A 21442-nucleotide genomic window follows, 5' to 3' on the forward strand; every position below is an offset into this window, starting at 1 on the left:
AATTAGAATTCTCCAAATAATGTTTTTGTTGTGTCAATAGCATTTCTCAGAAGAAATTGTTTTTCTTTTTCTTACACAACTTTACCAGCTGGTCAAAATTGAGGTGCATGAAACAAGAAACATTGCATTCCAAAGGCCTTAATTTGAAAAGTTGCTCCTCAAATGTTTTATTTCAATAATCAAAAAGCAGAAAACCAGACAACATTAAAAACTTTTGTGAGTGAATTTCCATGTCCTTTACTGGGGTTATTTAAGCAGTATAGAAAGAAAGATGTCAAACATTAAAAAAAAAGTATTCATCATCTAGAATTTGTTTCCTAAGACCTCTACAAACCAAAGAAACACCTTGCACCATGCAAGGATAACCCAAACAGGTCAGGTGATTTCGCTAGTACTACCACATAGAGAAAACAGTGCATGCTCTTGAAACAGTATTTAACACCAAATCCCTGACATAGCAAACACGTGTGTGTATTGATCTTTATAGTAAAGTTGGGAAAGAGCACAAAAGAAAATGTGTCTGAACATTCAAAGTATCAGTTTACATTTTTTCCTTAATCCCCATTTTTTTGTACTCTAAATATCAAACACATTTAATATTTTTGAAAACCAAAGCCAGAGTCCATTTTAATCAAGCTACCTAAATCGCAGTCAAGTTCCGCTTGAATGAAAAGCACAACATGGCTTGTAGGACAACACTGTTAAGCAGTGGAGGCAATGTTCAAATTCTGCCATTTATAAACTTTTGGTTCTTCATCTTTCATTGCACTGATGATGGTTATTTCCCTTCTATAGGTTAAATAAGTGATTGATAGCAGAGTTATAGCAGCATAACGAAAAATAAAATTCAGAGTCCAGAAGTATAATTGGAAAACATTTTTATATATTAATAACTGATTGCCAAGCACAGCATGGTAAATTGCTGAAAGAACTAAACAGCTAAAAGGAGATGGAGCACTCATCAGCTTGTCTGTTCCATAACGGATTTTTTCTTTTTCTTTTTTAAACAGAGTAATGATTAAATGGCTTCTGTTGTACTGTTCATCCAGACATTAGCAGGGCTTTAATGCAAGTAACTTAGTGATAACAAGCCACTCTAACAATATATTGGAATTGTCCAGATTCCATCACTTTGGTTACTACTGGTAATATACCAGATGTGGAGTTATCTTTTAAAGAGCTTTTGAATGACAGCCACAAAGATATACCTTTCTGACTTTGCAGGATTATATTTCTTCCCAATAACCCTGAAAAACACTAGTCACTTGATAAAAATAAAGCTGGCTAATTATGTTCAACTATTACAAAAGTCCAGAGTGGAGGTGGGGTAAAAGATTTGTGGAAAACAGTTAAAAAGGGAAGTTTCATTGATTAGTTCAATCTTACCATGCCCAGGAAGTAAACGGGGAATAATCTGATAAGTTTTGCAGAAATGCTGAATAATGACCTAAGGAGATGGTCTTCAGACTGAGCTTTTGCCTGGAACATAGAGATACTTCAAGTCCATCTGCAGAGAAAATATACATTTCACTATAAAGAGACAGATCAAGAAAAGTCTTGATGAACACATCTGTGAACAACATCATCAATTCCCACTGAAACAATTTGATCTTACAGACTTTAGGACTTAAATGCGAGCAGAGAAGATTTACAACCACATTCTGCAGTTCAAAGAGAAATCCATAAAGTACATTTTAAAAGTAGTAAACGCGCAATTTTTAGTAAAGGGTTTGATCTTAGTACTAGTGAATGATTTAAAGGAATGAGATACAGAATCAATAAATATCGGGTCTACATAAGGCACATCTGTATCAGCAAAATCCTTAGAGGAAAAAGGAAAAATAGAAGATATCTTCTGAATTATACATGAACTGCAGAACTATTGCAGAAAGAACATTAGTTTTATTATACAAGAGTGCACCTAGTGCTGCTCTCAATCCAGAAATTATAATTAATTTCTTCTTTGGAATTTCAGTAAAGGGAAAACACCCTTGTGAAATTCACTATTATTACCCAGCAAACTAAAGACATCTGAGACTGTAATGGATTAGAAAACCTGTACAATCAGTTCACATTAGAACAGTTTACTTCACTAACGTAGTTTGCCAGTTAAAAAAAAGTAAAGCTTATTTTTGCATTAAATTCAATAGAAACCTTCTTCCTGATGAAGTATTCAGCACATATATGATTAGCTCTATGGACAGAAGAAAAAAGAAAAAAAATCTACATATATTTAGAAAAAAGAAAAAAAGCAGTTCTTTAACAAGATCTTAAGAACTGCTGGGGGGGGAGGGAGAGAAGGGGGAAAAGCTACTTAAAGGAAGCAAATGGGTGATGTTGGAGGAGGCCATTTTTTAGAGCTGCTTGGATAAGACATATTGTGCCCTGTTTCAGAGCTCATTTACACCACATAAAATGTCAAATAGAGTACCACAAACATCTAATCAGAAAGAACACTGAGATTTCAAAAGCTCTCACATTCCTCAGGACAAACCTGATTTTGCAAAATGTTCCACCAATAAATGAAAAAGCAATTTATTCCAGGAAAGTTAACAGCAGATGGGTCAGGACATCTGGGATATCACAGGACAACTGGGATGAAGGAAACCAAGCATGAAGTCCTTGCACTAAAGTGAAACTAGTCTAGAAACATCTCTACCAGGTGACCAGATAGTTTGGGCTCCCCTCTATTTATAATCTGAACTTAAGAAGCCTTCCTGTCAGCACACGCAACCAATTGAAAATTTTCTGACAGAAATGAATCATCAAAAAAAAATTTTCCACCTTGCACTAAAAATCACAACTACGTACCTAATAAAAGGAAAACCAGAGTCAGACTCTGCATGTTATGAGTTTTCCTTGCTTATGATTCAGTCAGAGGGGAAATCCTAAAACTGATGACAACACAAACAGGCTCACAATGTTAAATCACCACCTTTTCCCTTTCTGAGGAATACGATCCCTCTAAAACATACAGGAAACCATCATAACAACCCTGCTGTGGAGTAGTTTCTTCATCTGACAGACCTGTGGAGCCTGCTTCCTCATTCACATACTGAGCTACTTCACACATCCACCCAACAAAAGTTGTTAAATCCTTCCAGTATGGGTTTCCCTCAAAGGCAAACCAAATTTCTTCAAGTCTGTTATTAATTCTGAAATGACACAGAAAACAAAGTTACCATGATTAAGCCAATGATTCTTTTAAATTCCCTTGTGAACACCTACAATTTCTTTGCAAGTCTCTAACTAAATTCTATTATTTTATGTATACAGACAGTCCTATTGACATCAAACACTGTGCTGTATTAGGCCTCCATGTACAGTATTATCTTTCAGGTTTATCCTCAGAAGCTGGTCTGTAAAGCATGGATTACACCTTCTACAACAAAGGACGGTTTTTAGATGTGAGCAAGCAGGGCTATTATGAGCTATATCAAATAGAGCCCACCATCATAACTCTTGCAAGTGATGCAAGTCATCCAAACCACAGTTAGGAAGAGAAGGGTTCAGGCCTGTGCTCTGCCCAGGACCTTTTTGAGGCTAATAACAGCTCTTATGAACATTTATTACTTCTCTGTATCTACAAACTTAAGTCACATTCAGTATCCTTCCAGAAATGGGGTCCTAGCTACTTTATTTTGCACAAATAACTCATAATAATTGTCTTCATTTTATTTTAAAACGTGCCATGAATTAAGATGGGAACCGAAGGGGTCTCCAAAGTTGTAACAAAATAGACTTCTACTAGGTTAGTAAGCAACTGCTAAAAGGATAGTTCTACTGCACCAAAAAGATTTAGACAGATTTAATAAAAGATTAAATCATTCTGCCTAAATGCAGAATTTATAGCCATGTCTTCATACAAACTGCTAACATTTGCAGTGATAAACTAAACAGGTAACTTCAACTCCAAGAAAAGTTCAAAAGCATTATAAATAAAAAGCACACAAAAAGCCCCTCTTAACCTCATTGTGCCCCAAACATGATTAGAAACTACTATATATAAATATGTAGGATTAAACTGTAATTCTGATCTCCATAGTAGGTTGCTGCTCAAGATCTGCCCAAATTAACATGTATATGACTCAGAACAAAAATCCTACACATTTTAGATGCACTAGACTAGCTGTGCAGAAGTAGATTGATTCTATAGCACACACGCATGAGAAGCATTACTGATTCACAGCAGCTACTTGTAGGAATCAGACTTTGCAGGACAAGATAGAAAATTCAGGCCCCAGTTCATCAAAACACAATTATACATAACTACTGATTCCTATGAGTCCTATTGATGTGCTCAGATTCTCTGCTGAACTGCTAACTAGGTACATCTACTCTGAAACATATATTTAACATCTTTTTCAGAATGTGCATGCATTAAGACAGTTATTTGACAGAATATAACGTTTTGAATTACAGAATAAAAAATATAAAACTCAACCTCCTCCATACTTCAGAAACAGCCAGTAATAAAAAATAAATAAATGAAAAGTGAAAATAAATATTCAAGTTGAGATTAACTTCATAATATAAGTTGCAGAAAGAAGATAAGTATAACTTACAGATCATGAGATGCAGTATGCCCTTCTGAAAAATAGGCTTCTGATTTCTCATTCCATTGCAAGATCAAGGTACTTATCCCTGAAACAATTTTCCTGGCTTCAATGTCATCTAGAAACTGAGACATTAAGTCAGCTATCATTCCTTCAAGTTCAGAAAGAAGTTTCTGAGACTGGTTACTGCTGAACCATTGATGATATACCTAGCAGATTGAAAGCAAAACAGAACATACCTTGTGTAGAGAAACAAAGCTTTCTTATCTAGCCAATACATGGAAATACACAGACTTTGCACATTTGGGGGATGGGGGTTGTGGTTTGCTCTTGTTTTAAAAAAAAAAAAAAAATTAACAATGATAGTAAGAGTTCACCCCAGCAATTTGTCTAGACTCTGAAATGACCGGCCCTCTAGAGGTTAATTTGCAATAGCTTAGACTGACCTGCAAGCCAGCAATATAATGTTACATCACACAGAGGACTTAACATCCCCTGCTGTGCTGTCTCTGTCCAAAGACCCAGGGATGGTAAAAAGTTGACCTAAGATTGCAGTCAACCAAAGGCAGGCCTCCTCAGGCAATTACTCAGTCTTGCTTTCCCCCTTCCAGGACTTCTGCCTCCACTACCAACACCATAATGGAAGGCAGCAGTCTCAACATATTTGGGCCCCATGACACACAGCAAGACATGAAGGAGGAGGCTGCGTGCTCCCATCAAGTACCCTACAATAAGGCATGCCAAGGTCTGGCCAAACCTGCTGACTGCCCTCTTTTCCTCCACCATTATGCTTTCTAAGTGCCAAGTAGTCATAAGAGATTTTCACTATAAGAGATGTCCTGTTCACCAAGGGAATTCCCAGGGGCCAGCAGCTTACAGCACTTGAAGCTGCCATTGTAAGGATGTCAGCACTTGCCATACCCGAGATTATTACTGAATTTTTCTATAAAAATAATAGGAACTAATTTTGGCAACCACATTAAACAATGACTTCTCAAGTCATCGTATATCTATAATAAAACTTTTATCAAGACAGAAACTAAGGTCTACATCTCTGAGGAAATATACGATCAGCTCAACTGTACTTACTTTGGATTGCATTTCAAACATCCCCTGAGCAGGTTTATACACCGCTAGTATTTTTTTGTGCAAAGAAAACACACTTCAGTGGAAAAACACCAGCATTAAGACAGCTAGATAGGTGTGTTCTCTAAGAAACACCTGAATTGGCTTATCTTCTTCTCCATACAACTTCACATGCGTCATCTTACTACAGGCCAATACATTCCAAGCTATTTGCCAGACCAGAATTTTAAGATGCTACACTGGAGATTTACTATCATCCACCTCAATATACTTTAGCCACTATTGCAAGAGATAGCAGAGGGGGAATTAAAAAAAATAAATGAATTATATATCAGTGCAGGCCTGTAAACTGCTTTCAGTTTTGCCCAAAATTCTGGCTCAAGTGGGACAATAAATGGGTCTCCTTCTGTCAGGCCTCTGCAGTGCAAAAGATTTCACTCTATAGTCCCTATTAGATTTCAAGTCTGTATTTGAGTTAATGAGAAAATCTGATTAAGCAGACACATGGTGATAGATTATTCTCCCATTGTAATGATTCCTTATTAGAAAGGATTAGTTTGCCATATTAGCAAGATGGAAAAAATGATGACAGTAATATTTAGCAGCTAACTCGGACCTTTTCATTGAGTCACTGTTGACAGCCTACCTGCAAAAAATACGGATTTGATCTTTTGACTTATTAAAGTGTACCTGTGAATAGAGTCTCAGCTTGCTGACAGCGTGGACAAGATAGAGTTTGGTCTCATGCCATGCAGAAACACAGCCTTCATCATTATTCTCTCCGTTTGCTTCATTACCTGGCACACTGGACAGGGCAGAGCACACAAACTGCTCCAGTGTCTCTTCTGTGGGAATCTGGCAGGGACACAAGAAACAGATGAGTATGTCAGAGAGCTACCAAGTATTCTCTCTCCTATCAACTTACTTATCTGGTGAAAAAGAAACATCACATAGCCTCCTTCAGTGAGAACAAAGTCCGCTTATTGCAACATAGTGTTCTGGGGTACATATTTCAAAGCATTCTGCATGCAGAGTGTGGTAGAAAATACCAGTAGCCCCATTAGGACATTAATCCATCAGGGCAAATAATGAGGCTCGTCTACGCAAGGAATTTTTGCTCTGTAGCTATATTAGCATTGCTGCTTTTACATTAATTTCTGGTTTGATGATGAACTGATTTGACAATGATCCAGTACACCTACACCAGAATTTTGCACTAGAATAATTATACAGAAACAGCTTCACAAGTATAAAAACCATTGATGCAAAATTCCTTCAGTACAATGCTACAAATCAAACAATGATTACATACAGCAGACTAGTTTTCAATTAAGAGTTCATGGGTTTTGGAAATATGCCAAAAGGCAAGAATTTTTCTAACAATCTGACCACCAAATTCAAAGTTGAAAGATTTATTTTTCCCCATGATATAAGTTTAATTAAAGCATACAAAAAAAAAATCATTTAGTACATCTTAGTTCTCCCTAACAACGACTTTATGAGGTACTTGACATTTAACTCCTTTGAACTGTGACAGAAAATTTGTTCAAAGTTTTACAAATGTTTTGACACCAAACCAGCTGCGAAATTAGACATAAAATTCAAGTATCTATCCATCAGTGCTCAGGGCAGACACTGCCTAGGTTTCCCTATTCCTTTTCACATTCTTTGAGGGTCTTCAGTGCTCTAAGACAAGCAGACAACATGGAGTTATTAACTTAATCTATAAACAGCTAACAAGTGACTTGCCTGGCATTACACAGTCAACCACAGCTACCAGGCTACAGGCGAGTATCAATTCAGTCAGTCACACTGGCCAGAGACCATTTCATTACGACTATGAAAAAAACTTCCATTTTTGAATAATACACCCACTTGCGTATATCAAAGCTATTTTTATAACGACAGCTTCTGAAATATGTCTCCAGACTATACCTGGCAAAGAGCAAACAAATTTCTGATAAATATCAGCATGGTCTACTCAAAACAAACTGTGGACTTCAGTAGTAATTCAGGAGACGTTTCAAGTGTTCTGCAGGTCAAACCAGACAATTACAAGTCCATTTTGGTCTAGAGGAAGGGGAAAGAAACTCTCTGAAAAGAGATTCTCTTCAAAATTTAAGACACTGCTGGCTTATTTTAATAGTCCCATTGAGGCAACTCATATCACTCAAGTATATTAATATTAGGACTGCACACTAAGAAGAAAGGACTCTTGATGTAAGAGCCAAGTTAGTTAAAATGCCAAAACATGAAGCATAGCTAGACCTTGCCTTCACTTTTTCACATTTCAACATGTTAAAAAGGTCATCTGCATGGTAAGGACAAACAGTGAGGAAAACATCTCAGTCTCTCAGCACCTAGGATAGTATTTGATACCCAAGAAGCTCCCTGTTTTGGTGGTGGTGGTTTGGGGGGTGGGGGGGGGGGGCGGGGGACAGAATAAATTATGCTTTATAACTAATGACAGAAGTAAAGCGATTCAGATCTCATTACCGCAATATATAGGTAACGGCTCAGCAAAATGCCTAAGCATTTGGCTATTTTCATATATAAACATGAATCCCACTGAATTTTATCTCCCCAATGAAACAAAGTGCTTCACAGAACTACAGTGCTACCAATTACCAGTTTACAGCCATGGCAGAGGACAGAAAACCTACTCAAGTTCATTTCACAAGGTTTAATTTAGAGAAATGAATTTCCTCCACTTGAAGACAAGCAGCAACTATATTTGAAGTGTTTGCCAAGCAGAATATGATATCTGAAACACACGATGTTGACAGCACTGTCTAACAAATATAAGCTGGCTGAAGGTCTTCCTTGGATTTATTTAAAATAGTAGTTCTTCACTAAAGATTCTTTTGGTGTCCAGAGAAAGTAATATATATATATATATATTTTTTTTTTTTGCTGAGAAACTGTATTATTTCAGGAAATAAATATTTTGAGAGTCAAATAAAAAGTGATTTTGTTAACTGAACTGGGTTACACTGGTTTTTGCCCGATTTTTACACACAGAAGGGATTTCCTGGGCAAAGAGTGCCTAAGACATGAAAAAGTGCTAAATGAATTCAAGTAGCTTCAAATCCAGGATTTAATTTAAAACCTTAGGGGACCAAAAACCAGAACCCCTCTACAGGATCATGTAACAAACTCAGCACTTTGCCATGCTCAGCCCCATACTGCAGCAATGTTTACATTTCACTACTGTCTCCAGAGAGAGGCATAAATTCATTAATGTATGCAACTAGGTCTATAAGCATCTTCATGTGCAGAATTTCCAGCTGAAGCTAAAAATATTTGTTTTGATGGGAACAAAACCAGCATATTTAACAGTCTTGTAGTTGCTTCACGAATTTTCATCCTATCATTTACTCCCCCCCGCTCCCCCTCCTTCCCAGAAAAAAAACTTAATTGTTCTTTACACCTACACTTTTATTTTTTGCAACCTATTTAATTCAAAATGGGTGACTTGTCAAGAGGCGACTATTTCCTGTAAGGCCCAAGTAACAAAGGCAGTCATTTTAATTCTATCCGCAACTTCTGCATAGGAACATAATTTAGAGGGGCAACTCAAAATCTACTAACATGAATATTATTTAACAGCGTGGTTTGTTTCCCAATATGAAAAAAACTGTTGCTTATTTATAGATGGCTTCAAGTCTTTAATCTCCAATTAGCTAATCATGAATCACGGTGCAATGCTTGCTGAACAAAGCTTACAAAGTTTTGATTTAATTTTCAAGGCAAGGCTGGCAACATTTACTCACGTTCCTTATGTTACAGCAAATGCAATGCTGCTTTTGTCTGACATAAGATATTGCTATAGTTTCTGTAAGGCATGAAAAATATAAATGAAAACAAGGTGAGAAAGACACTGCAATTTAAGTGGCTTACCTCAGGCAGCTGTGATGCGTAACTTAGAAGCTTCTTAATGCAAAGATCATCTAAACCAAACCTGGATTTAAGTTCCACTCTGACAGCATGTGGATCCCACAACACATCCCACAGAGAAAGATTATATTGAAAGCCTAGAAGAAAACAAAAAACAAAAACCAAAACAACAAAGCTTTATTTTATCCTTTCTGCTTTTTGTTCATGTTGTTCTTGATTTGTATTTCATGGGATCCAAGCACCATGTTTCCAGCTTAGAGTGTGTGCACCCAAACACCAGTTTCACTACAATAAAACCCATGATCTCATTAGTAGTGTGGTGAGGTGAGCTAATCTGATGGTATTCAGCCAGATGTCAATATGATGACATGCCCCTGTGCAGTGATCACCAGCAGACTCAGCAGCATGCCGTTCTGAATTGTGTGTCTAGTTCAACATGTAGATATGCAAATGTGTGCATCTGGGCTGGAAATGAATTATTACTGAGGGGGAAAGAACTAGGAGAATACCAACTGCACTGTGTAAAGAGGTTTGCACACAGGTGCTACTTTTGTACTTGGTGTTTCAGACCACAAAAAAAACTTCTTGGGGAGGGTATGCCATACCTTTACTGCAGTCAGAGGTACACAGCAAAGCAAGTCATTTGGTGTTACTTTTATTCTAACTAGCTTGTGAAGCAATATCAGTGACAACACAGAGCTAATGATCTAGGACGTATCCAGCTCCCTCACAGGTTTCTCTAACTTACAAAGAAATCCATATCACTGCAGAATACCGCTGTGATAAGAACTAGACAGACAACACCTCAGGTCTGCCTACTTCACTGTCATTGCACCTGTTAATTGCACTACAAATCAACTTCCTAGCATAAAGCTTTGTGCATTCTCTATTTTTTAAGTCTAAATTGTCACAAATATCTGAACATTTGGTTATACAATTATATCACACAATACAGTTATTTTGGCCGTTAAGTCTATAACATACAAGGCAGCACAAATGCAACTTTGCACAAAAAAAATATATCTGAACATGCTGCAGCTTTCCCTTCTTTCTAATCCTTATCTGGAGTTTCTATTGTACCTTTTCTTTCACACAGCCAGTGTTTCCTCATACTGAGAAAGCTTCAAAATATCCTCCCCCCTTTGGGTTTACTTCTCAAAGAACTACCTAGACTTAGTTCTACACAGATCAGTCTGCACATTCGCCAAAGCTTTGAGGGCAGCCAGCAAATTCAAAATGCCAGCCAGCCACATAGGAACTCTGCTGTAAAGCCACCTGTCATTCATTCCTGTTTTGATTAGCCAACTTAAATTTAAGGCACATGAAAGACAAATAGTAATGACTTGAGGCCAGATCCAGGGAATTAGAGCTCACCCTCCATGCAAGGGCTCCAGCATATCACCTTTGTATCATTTCAGTTCCATTTTTGATCGCTGAAGTGGGACTTAGACCATATACAACTCTTGGGCTGACTTTCCAAGAAGAGCAAACAGTTGCACCTAGAATCTAATTGCCCGTCTACAGTTTGCAAATAAAATTTGTTCCTGATCTTATCTTGAGGAGTTGTCTTGGGCCCAACCTATGTTCTCCAGTTAAACTCATCTCCCATACTCAAGCAGTAGATGGGGGTAAATGTACTCCTCAAGCTGAGGCTAGAATTTGCGGCAACAGAAGAATGAAGGTCAAAGCACGACAGCCACAACACGTCACCATGCATGTCAAAACAAGAGACTATTCTTTCAAACAGAAGTGCTAGCCTAAATCACTACAAAAGGAAACTCTCCATAATTCACCACTGAAAGAACATTCTAAATGTGATATTTTAAACCATTACAATACTACTTTATTAAACCATTGCCATAGTCCAATGAAACTTAGTTATTCAAACTTAAAAACAGATCAGTAAAGAAATAGGTAAACACTACAGCAATATATTCCAGTTCTTAGACCTTTTAGACTATGAATTTAGCAGGAGCTCAGACAGTTATTGCTATCACATATTCCTATCATGCTTACAAGGTCTTTAAAAGAAAATTAGAAGCAAATTCCTTACCTTCCAAGCTCCTGTCTTGCAAAAAGTGCACTGAGGCAGCAGTTAAATTCAGTGCTCTTTTAACTACTTCATAGAAACTCTGGCCCAAAGGCATCACAGCTAAATCTTCCAAGGAAGCGAAGGTACTGAAAGTGGGAGGAAAAAAAATAAAAAATATCAAACTCTGCATGTACTCAGAAGAACTGAAAGGGATTTGAGAAAGATGAAGCTCAAGTGACTAAATATTAAAATACATATCTAGTGTTGAAAAAGTAGAGTTTTGCCAAATTAGATTTTTCATGGAAAAACGCAAGTCGAGATTTTACATTTATAGAGTTTCATCAAATTTTCATTAAAGAAATATACCAACATTCACAAAAGAAGAGAAAAAAAATGAGTTAAAAATAAGAAAAAGAGAGAGCAAAAACATCAGCATTCTCCCAGTCACTCCTGCAGCAAGACAAGATGGATACAGAATGCTTATTTTACCCTCCACTCAATCTGCAGAGAAAATAAGAACCTTTAGAGCAACAGAACACTTACTCTCACAAAAAAAAAAAAAGGACCACACACATTATAGAAAACACTGATAAAAATACATCTGAATTTCTTGTAAGTCTCAGTTTCACTCACCTTAGCTGGGGAGCAAGCTTCCTTGTTAATGAAGCTGTAGCTTATTTAAAAGTTTACTACAAATTTATCAGTTATTTCCTATAGGGTATTCCTTTGCTGTTATGCAAATAGAACTCTAATTTGGTTAGACAGGATTGGTAATTGCATTAACACTTATTTCCAACAATTGTGGGGGGAAGGGGGAAGTTGAAGCAGCTTACCCAAACAGGTGTGGTACCCCATAAAGGGAGGGGGGCATTAAAAACACACACAAAGCAAGGGGACATTTTTTGTAAAATTCTTAGGTTTGGTTTGCTTTTTGTAACCTTCCCCTCCCCCCCCCCCCCCCCCCCAGTGGAGTAAGGTCTACTATGTACCTTTGAGAGCCATAGCAAAGATGGTACAGCCAAGGAAGTAGGAGAAATTGTACATTTAGGATCCTTTCTGCTGACTAAATTTTACCTAACTAGGACCTCTAGAGATATGTTGAAAATATGAAGCCAGTCAAGAGGTAAAAATTGGTTTCTGGTTTGTTTTCCAAATTGGATTACTTATGGCAAAGTCTGTCATTGAAGGGCAAAGTATTAAAAACAGATTTACATATTAGCCATTTTTGTTCATTTGTCTTATATTTCTTAGGGAATGCCCTCGTGCAAACCATGCAACCAGTCACAAGAAGGAGGAGAACTGCAGGCAGCCACTGTGACTCCACAAACATATGCTGTGCTCCCCATGCACAAACGCACTCGCCTGTCTCCAGGTGCCACTGCTGCACTGTGCTTCCACGAAGCTGCTGCTGCTCTTCCCAGCCAGGAGCAGCAATGGCAGCAGCAGCTGAAAAAGGCCAGGCGCATTTGTCCCCTTCTCACTTGGTCCTTGCTATAGCTCAGGAAATAAATGATTGCTAAGATTATATTAACAGATTAATGGCTTGATCAAGCAGAACAGCCGGTGATTGCTGTTGTCTTTGTTCATTGCTGCTGAAGGAAAAAAAAAAAAAAACACAAACAAAAAAACACTATGATCAAGTTCCTGTCTTACCTCAGGAACCCTAGGCCTCTGTGGGAGTCCTCAAAGCTTTCAAAAGTATTTTGATTTTGAGGTTTAAGCACTGCAGGCACAGCTAATACAGCTTTGCACATTACCAGTTCATAGAATAGGCTGGAATAAGGTTACAAGCTACTTCAGCACGAAGGAAATAATCAAGGCCTGGCACAGTTGCAGTTCACATAGTGTAATCAAAAGAGACTTATTCCTCCATTTCAAAAAAATACATCCTTCATAACATTTTTATTACAAAAAAGAAGTGAGCTGCTAAGGAGCAACATAATCAGCACAGACATTTCAATATCTGGGACCCTGCCGTCCCATGGGATTAACACAGGGTGAGCTGGTGACGTTCATGGCCAGTCTTACATAAGCAGCAAGCTTAGCTGGCCTCCTCTAGCCCTACCTGTTAATCTACTACAGCATCAATTACCTATCAATTCTGGCAAAAATATTTCTGACTTTTACCTAAAGATTCCCTTATTTTACTAAAAGTCCCTGTTGCTATTTTTCCTCATTTTGTGTTTTTGATATCCTATGTCTTCCTCTGAATCCAGCTGTCCTTTACCTGAGGCAGAAGACTGCCTTCACACTCAGAATACAATCCCCTTGGGTTTTTTCTTACTACTTACTCTTTCTAGACAATAGCCAAAGCTATTCTGATAACAAGAGGCTTGAGAAATAAAATGACTTCATTTTCTTCATATCAAGCAAGAACTAAATGCATTAAACTATGCAAAATCCAAATCATTTTCTTAAATGCCTATGTAAATATTCTGTCTTCTGAGGAATCCCAAAGCACACGACAAAGTTTAAAGCTATTTTATATGATAGGATCATCTGAGCCATTGCTAATATGAAGTGTTTCTCTGAGACTCCAGGGGAATCTCTACTAAGCTGGAGAGAGATAGGAGATACAGAGGAGTCAGAACTGTGAAAACTCCTACCACATCTCTATGAAAGCAGAATCCAGTCAACAGAAGAAAATCTCACCATCCCTATACTAATAAGAAGGCTTCTTTTATTAAGTAGGCTGTGAGGATAACATGGACTTCAATTAAAATATTAAAACAGAGCACCTTAAATTAAGCATGTACTAGCACTTACTTTTTAATAGCCTTGAGAAACTGTGCTATTGCACCTAACCCATCTTCTGTGTAGAAGCTGTTCAATTTAAGCCGAGGGAGTGAATGCAGAAGTTCCCAAAAATGCGGTTGCTTGTACAGATTTTCTATTCTAGAAATCATTTCCTCTGCTTCATTCAAATTCACCTTTATGTGAAGAAAAAATTAAAATGCAACACTTCCTTTAAAGGAAAAAAAAACCACACACACACACACACACACTAGCAGCTGCCTGTTACTTCCCCTACTCCAGTTCTCTTGAACTTTTAGTTATTTAAGATACTTTCATATCTCTAGCTTTGATAATTCACCTTATCAATTTAGTGGTACTTTGAACTTACGGCAGTTTTGTTTCAGCTATACATCTCTGCTCTGATGGAAAATGGAGCTGGGAGAAACACTAAGATATCTCTTTCTGATCAGAAGTGTAACAAGACATGCTATACTCTCCCAAAGAGAAGGGTTGTCTTTAAGATCCAACACAGAAGGAGCTCTTTAGCCCTGCAATTAGTTTTTAAGCATAGCTAATAAAGACTAGGATTCTGACAGGGGCATCCCACCTTCCTTACAGTACCTGCCTGGGGAAAGAAAAAATAATAATAAATAAGAATCAAAGAATAATTGATGAGAATTCTTTAAAGAGGAACTGACCAAGGTAAAAAGATGAATTTTATAGGACTACACCATCAGATGTTTATGCAAAATACAGGATTTAGCATAACTTTATTATGCAACCCTTATTTCTCTAATTGAATGTTTCACTAGGGCTCTTCTGGATAATATTCAGCAACATGAGCATGGTTTATACAATACAAGAGGCTTGTGTATACAAGCTCTGTAACCAATACCAATAGGCTACTTTCAACAACATTTTTTTAATGTTGAAGAACACAATTGTTTCTATTTTATATTCCATTCCAGAAAGGAAATTTCATATTGGTACAGCTCTTTTCAATCAAGTATCACATCAGCAATTTAAAAATTTGATGCTATTAAAATGCCATCCAATTCCAAATTATAAATCGGAAATCTGGGTTTCATGAAGTATCAGTTGCAATCACTCAACTATGTAGAAAATTCATTTTTAAATATTTTTCAAGTGAAGCCAGCTATCTGTGAAAGGTACAGAAGCGACAGCAATGGAGATCAATTAATGTGCCCATTCAGTCGCCTTCTTTCTGTAGGGATTGCCAACAAATTGTGAAAGTGAAGGACTGATGTATCAGGGACTTCACAAAGAGCGAACTCTTTTCACATATACTGCCAAAGAGGTTCTGGAAAGAATCATGTGGCATTTTGTGAACCCGTCTTCCTTCACCCCCAATTGAGTTTGCTTGTCATATTTAATGAATCACAAAACTGAATTCAAAGTAATCTCCTCCAAACAACATCCTCATCTTTTCAATCTGTTCCCCTCCCCCCCTTTTTTTTTAATAATAAGCACACATTAAGATAAGAATGCCTTGTAAGACATTTTGTAATATGATTTCATACAACTACTCAAGGTCTGGCAGATGCATTTTATAATTCTCCTAATAAATAAATAGCCTTCAAGCAGGAATGGTTTTTAGCTACTAACAGCCTAGACTAGTTTAAGTCAGTAATCTAGCAAACAGCAGTTCTTTATCAGATTTCCAAAATATTTTTTCCTTCAAAAACATACCAATTTTTTTTTAAAGATAATTTACTAAAACTTGACAGGATACGAATTTCTAACCATTATAATAAAGCTGCTTCAAAATCCAGAGGTGCAATTTAGAAATAAATTGTAAAAATACTTACAGTGAGAAAAGTGGTGCTGTTATGGAGCCCTGTAAAATCAAATATTTTTCCTTTACAGAGAGGCATTATTAACTTCAGAAGAATCCATTTTATAAGCAACAGCAAGTACTACATAAAGGGCATTTCAACTGGAGAAAAGGGGCTTGTAAGACCCCTAAAAAGCTAGCAATCCACTAATTTTCTGTGCTTTCCAATGTTTTTACTATTATCACAAACTATTTTAAAGAAATTGTTTATCACTCACTCATCAATAAGAGAAAGTCATCACATCAACTGCCAGATGAACGTACTAGCCCCAGAGAGCAAAGCATGAAACTGCCTGACTTACCAAAACCTTTCTGCTTAAATCCCCAGCCAGAAAGACAAAGCAAGAGAAGGTCCTGAGGGCCTGGCTACCTGCTACGAGGCTGCTCAGCATGCATGGGAACAGAGTGGAAACATCAGACCTCAGTATTTCTAGTCTCACTCTTCTAGTGCAAGACTGATTTGTTTGCCTCAGGTCACCGGGTGTTATTAGCTGGTGTGGTTATCTACCATCCCTATACTCTCTAATATAGCATAGACTCCAACAAGGGAGAAAGCTAGGTCATTCCCCAGACCAACAGACTCTTCTTCCTAAATCTTGATGGTTACTTTTGAATGAATGTTAGACTAAGCAATTGTGTAGAAAGCAAGGAAACAATTTTAGAAAGCTAACTTCCATTGGGATTTTTATGATGGCCACAGTAATAGTAAATATAACATTTACTTTTTTCCTAGATCAGCTAAAATTGAGGGGGCAGGGGGGAACATTACTTATTTATTTTTAAGATAAAATTATTCCTTTGTTAAGTGGTTTTCACTATCTGATAAACAAAGCAATTCATTATTAGAAAGATCATAGTTTACCTGAAAACTTTGAGTCTTCTTCCCATAGTTTTTCTAAAGCCATGGCTTTCTCCGTGGTCTCAATAAATCCCTTTGCAAGATCTTGTATCTCTTTCATGAAAGCTAGATCAGGTCCTATAAAGTTCTCCGGACCACCTTGGAGGCCAGAAGTGCTTTTCACAGAAAGAAAGACAAGAAAAAAAATTACAACTTGGAAGCAAATAGCTGAAAGATGTGTATATGACCTCACAGCAGTATTCCGAATCTTCCCCCCCCCCAAAAAAAAAAAACTATTATGCATTTATCCAATTCTTATTTTGTTCAGTTCATTAGCATGTGAATTGCTCTACTGAGTCTCAAAATCTTAGGAAGGAGGACAGTGAGAACTGCTGTGCTGGAGCAGCTCACCTATGCTAATAACCCTATTCTGGCAGCAGCCAAAGATGGACATGTCCAAAGTCGTCTTTGACATGTCTGAATGCACTTAAGTCTTTCCCTGGTCTATCGTGAGTCCAGGGGATGGATCTTTCATGCCCTGTACACCATGAAGTTCCAGCTTTCTTATTGCATCTAAGGCAACGTAACACAACCGCTATGCAGAACGTGAGAGATATTCAGTGTTAGCACAGGGAATATGGATAAGTCCTTCTTTCTGGACCCCGAAGAAATCTGGTGCTTCCTCTTCAGTTAGTTTACTAAGCAGCAAACAACAACTACAATAGTAACTCTGCCATCTTAACAAAAAAGCAGCAGCATTAACACTAAGGGTATGCCAATTCCAAATGACATGCCCCTTAAAGTACAGTTTTATTTGAAACATGAGGAGAATGACAACTGTGGTTAAATACTTTTGCTTTATGCCAACTCCCACATTAAAATAGTAACACAGCATAAGTAAACATGCAACTTGTCCTGGGTCTATAGACACTTTCATGTTCCTTTGGAAACAGATATGAAGACACATAGTAAATCTCTGTTGTTGGAAAAATCTATACAGTTTGTATATGGGATATGACAGGTTTTTTAAGTACATTCAACAACTTACTTATAAAGGTAGTACTATATTATCACTGCTGGCTTCCTCCTGATTTTTAACTCAAAGTTTCAACTAAATTCATGACGTATGCTGTCTGTAATACTACCAGCTGGTGGCTACTCAGTAACAACAATTTTCTAATTCAATGCTTATTTCAAGGTGAAATCAGAAGTCAAAGAATCTCTTACGCTTCTCTACAAAACAAAATTACTCAGGCTATCCCAAGGCACAGTAAACAATGGAATAATGATCTTTAACATGTTACTAGGCAGCTGAATTATACTTCATCTTACAGAAAGTTCAGATGATCTTATGATGAAACCCTGTGCAGCAACAACATTGCTATTTTTCATTAGATGCACAATTAGCTGTTGTATGATCCCCATTTAAAAATAAAGAGTTCCATTCATTTCTTGTCAGACCTATATGTGAATATTGGTTTTGGTACAGTTCTCATGAATCTGATGAGACTGAGATTCACAAACTGTGTACCTAAGCAAAAAAAAAACAAAAAAAACCCACAGCCACTGTCCTCCAGCCTCACTCCCTAATTACAGTTGATTCAATTTATCCCATTTGATTTCTTCCAGCTAATTCCCGCCAACATTACCATGACCTTAATTAACTAGACCTCAACACAGTAAGTCCCGTGAACAGCACCTCAAAAGCAATGCAGTTCAGTGAGATGAACTGTGCTTCTTCACAGTTATCATCAGTGCTCCAAGTGCAAAGTTTTAAACCACAGACTTTTTGACATAGATCATACAAACTTCAGCAGCAGTGGTAACTCAGCTCATATAAAGTCACACACACCTTAGGGCCACTTCAGTGAACAGTGACAGGAAAACACAGAAAGCAGAGATCAAGGCAGAGTCCTAAAAGTTGTATACAAAGAGTGGGAGAAGGAGAGAATTCAGTGTTGAGACTCTAGGGACAACAGATGAAGCAAAATACAGGTGATTTCAAGAAAAAGTGCATTACTGTTAGAAGACTGTACATAGTTAGGTTCATGGTTCTACCATAAATGGGAAATTACTAAGGCCACAAAGAATTATTGGACTGAGACAAACAGTTTGAGACTATCTACCAATTACTTGGCCATTATGTCTTTTTTAAAACTTGAAAATAATTTGATTCTGTAACAGGCTATAATTAAGAGTAAAAAACATTGTAAGAACTGTTTAACTTGAATAACTTATTTGATCTATGCTTCTTTGCTGAGACCATATTACTGAAACGTTTTCCTCCTAACAATGACTTAAATCAGAGGATAAAGTCAAAGTTGTAAGTGATGTACAGTTTTGCTTTTTAATTGGATCAGATAGGTCTAATGCTCTCTTAAACAGCCACAAAATTATAGACAGATGAAGAAGCATGTTCCTCCTCCTCTCCCTCCCTGATTCTCATTCATACGCCCCCACAGTTGTCCACAACTTTCGAGTAAAGGATGAGGAGAAAATTTAATCTTAAAACACCCAGCAAGTTCTTGACTGTTTCAGTGCAGTTATTTGGATCCCAGCTTGGCTGACAGGCAGCAAGATTTGTAGAAAACTCTTTCACCAGCCTCACACTTCAGTGGATTAAGGACAGAAAAATTCCCCCACCACATTTTTTCTTTTAAATAGAGTTTTAAAAGGCAGACTTCTGTTGTTCAGAGGGAGGCTTTTAGAGTGATTAATAGCTGCACTTTAGCTATTGCTTTCTAAAATACCACAGGAATTCCAGTACTACTAACACACCTACACACCTTGAAATTTCTGAGCTATAAACATTGACATTTGAAAAAGAAGAACAGGAACACTGACAACTTTCTGGCACTGTGCTTTTTAAGGGTGAACAAGTGGCCAGTGCTCTACCCAAGATAACAACAGCCACATCAATTAGAACACAAATCCACTCAGAACTAAATAAGTACTCTAGTTCAGTTTTCACAGGATTTTCCACAAAAAAACCTTTTGCCCAGTACTGGTCGAACTTTAAATTGGCAGCTAAGCACGCAACATACAGTCACTTAACACAGTCACCAGCGTTTTGAGATGTGCAGCGTGAAAGCAATATCACAAACAGCCCGTGCTGTTTTCCCTCCAAACTAGAGGCAAGCCTTGCATTCCCAGGTAAAAGTCTCCCTGTTTTAGAGGCATTGCAAACAATATTCTTAGGGGAAAAGGCCGCCTTTACACACACAGGAGGGTTGTGGGTGCTGCGCAGCCTCCAGCTTTGCACAGATGCCAGCGAGGGAGTGCAGCTAACAACTGCCTCCCCTCCTGCCCCCACCACTGACTCCAGGCCCACAATGCTTGCGCCGATAAAGAGCAGGGCAGCAGAAAACCTTGGCATCTCATTTTATGCGCTGCAGCCACCTTTCTAATACATAGCAGAAGCACATCCAATTAAAAAAAAAAAAAAAGCTGAATTGTGTGAGCATTGATCACTTGCGTTACCCACTCCTCTCGTGAGCAATCTGGGCTTGGAAGCCATCTGGCCTCACGACGTATGAGCGGATCAGCAAGGGGGTTTGGGGGCAGGAGCAGAGTAGGTAGCAGTCGGTGAGTAACAGATAAAGAATCCGTTCAGCACCAGCTTTTCAAATGGGAGGATAACTTAAACCCACCCTCCCACTCCCCGGGGGAGGGAAAACGCTGCCTGCTATTCATCGCTTACTTTCAAAATGTTCCCTCACTACCTGTGCAGCTTCCTCTGAACTAGGAGAACAAGCAAAGGCTTCAGTTCACGCTGCCCAGCGCTCCGTGCGTGCCCGTGGCAGCGGCCCGCTGGCCGGGCCGGGGCTGCCAGCTCACCCAGCCCCCTCTGCCTCCAGGCTCGGGGGCCGGGGAGACAAGCTGCTCCCCTGAGAGGGGTCCCGGGGGAGGGCACACAGCTTGGGGAAGCACGCAGACTAGAAACATTAAAGAAAATACCTGGTAGCTCTTGGAGTGCAGCAGCTTTGAGGAGCTCTAGCGAGAAGCACAGGGAAGCAAGTTGATAGTGAAACTGCAGGGGTAGCTGGGAGGTAGTAGAGGGGGACGTAGGTATTCAGGGCGTGGAAGGGTCAAAAAAAACAAACAAACAAACAAATCTCCCCCCCCCCCCAACAACCGGGAAAATGCCTAACCATTACAGAAAAGCAGGCAAGTGCAGTCTAAGAAACTCACAGAACCACTGTACTTCCAAACACAACCCTCCTGGTAGGGGGAGAGAAGCCACTTGGGATCTACTGTTCCTGAGCTGCTAGATTTAGGGGGGTTTTCACAGGAGAAACAGTGTCAGCCAGCTCCCTCTCATGCCCCCCTTCCGTGTCTTCACTGCTGCAGTTCTTCTGCTGGTTACTCTGGGGACTGAGCAGAACCTCGTTTAGAAGAGGAAATAGTAACGGTCATAATATTATCATGCTCAGTTTTATAGA

The 21442-nt window shown here is 38.3% G+C and overlaps 1 protein-coding gene across 1 annotated transcript in view; it reads right to left on the reverse strand.

The window, feature by feature from the left end:
- The window catches only part of ABCA13 (ATP binding cassette subfamily A member 13), a 201396-nt gene that overhangs the window by 165119 nt on the left and 14835 nt on the right, over positions 1-21442 (reverse strand). The window contains exons 4-10 of the mRNA XM_067292433.1: positions 17025-17176; positions 16137-16165; positions 14338-14501; positions 11593-11717; positions 9543-9676; positions 6333-6497; positions 4566-4765 (exon numbers count right to left, since the gene is read on the reverse strand). Of these exons, the coding sequence (XP_067148534.1) occupies positions 4566-4765; positions 6333-6497; positions 9543-9676; positions 11593-11717; positions 14338-14501; positions 16137-16165; positions 17025-17176 (969 nt within the window). The remainder of the gene's footprint in view (positions 1-4565; positions 4766-6332; positions 6498-9542; positions 9677-11592; positions 11718-14337; positions 14502-16136; positions 16166-17024; positions 17177-21442) is intronic.

Source organism: Apteryx mantelli, chromosome 2 (assembly GCF_036417845.1).
Source record: "Apteryx mantelli isolate bAptMan1 chromosome 2, bAptMan1.hap1, whole genome shotgun sequence".
Classification (NCBI taxonomy): Eukaryota; Metazoa; Chordata; class Aves; order Apterygiformes; family Apterygidae; genus Apteryx; species Apteryx mantelli.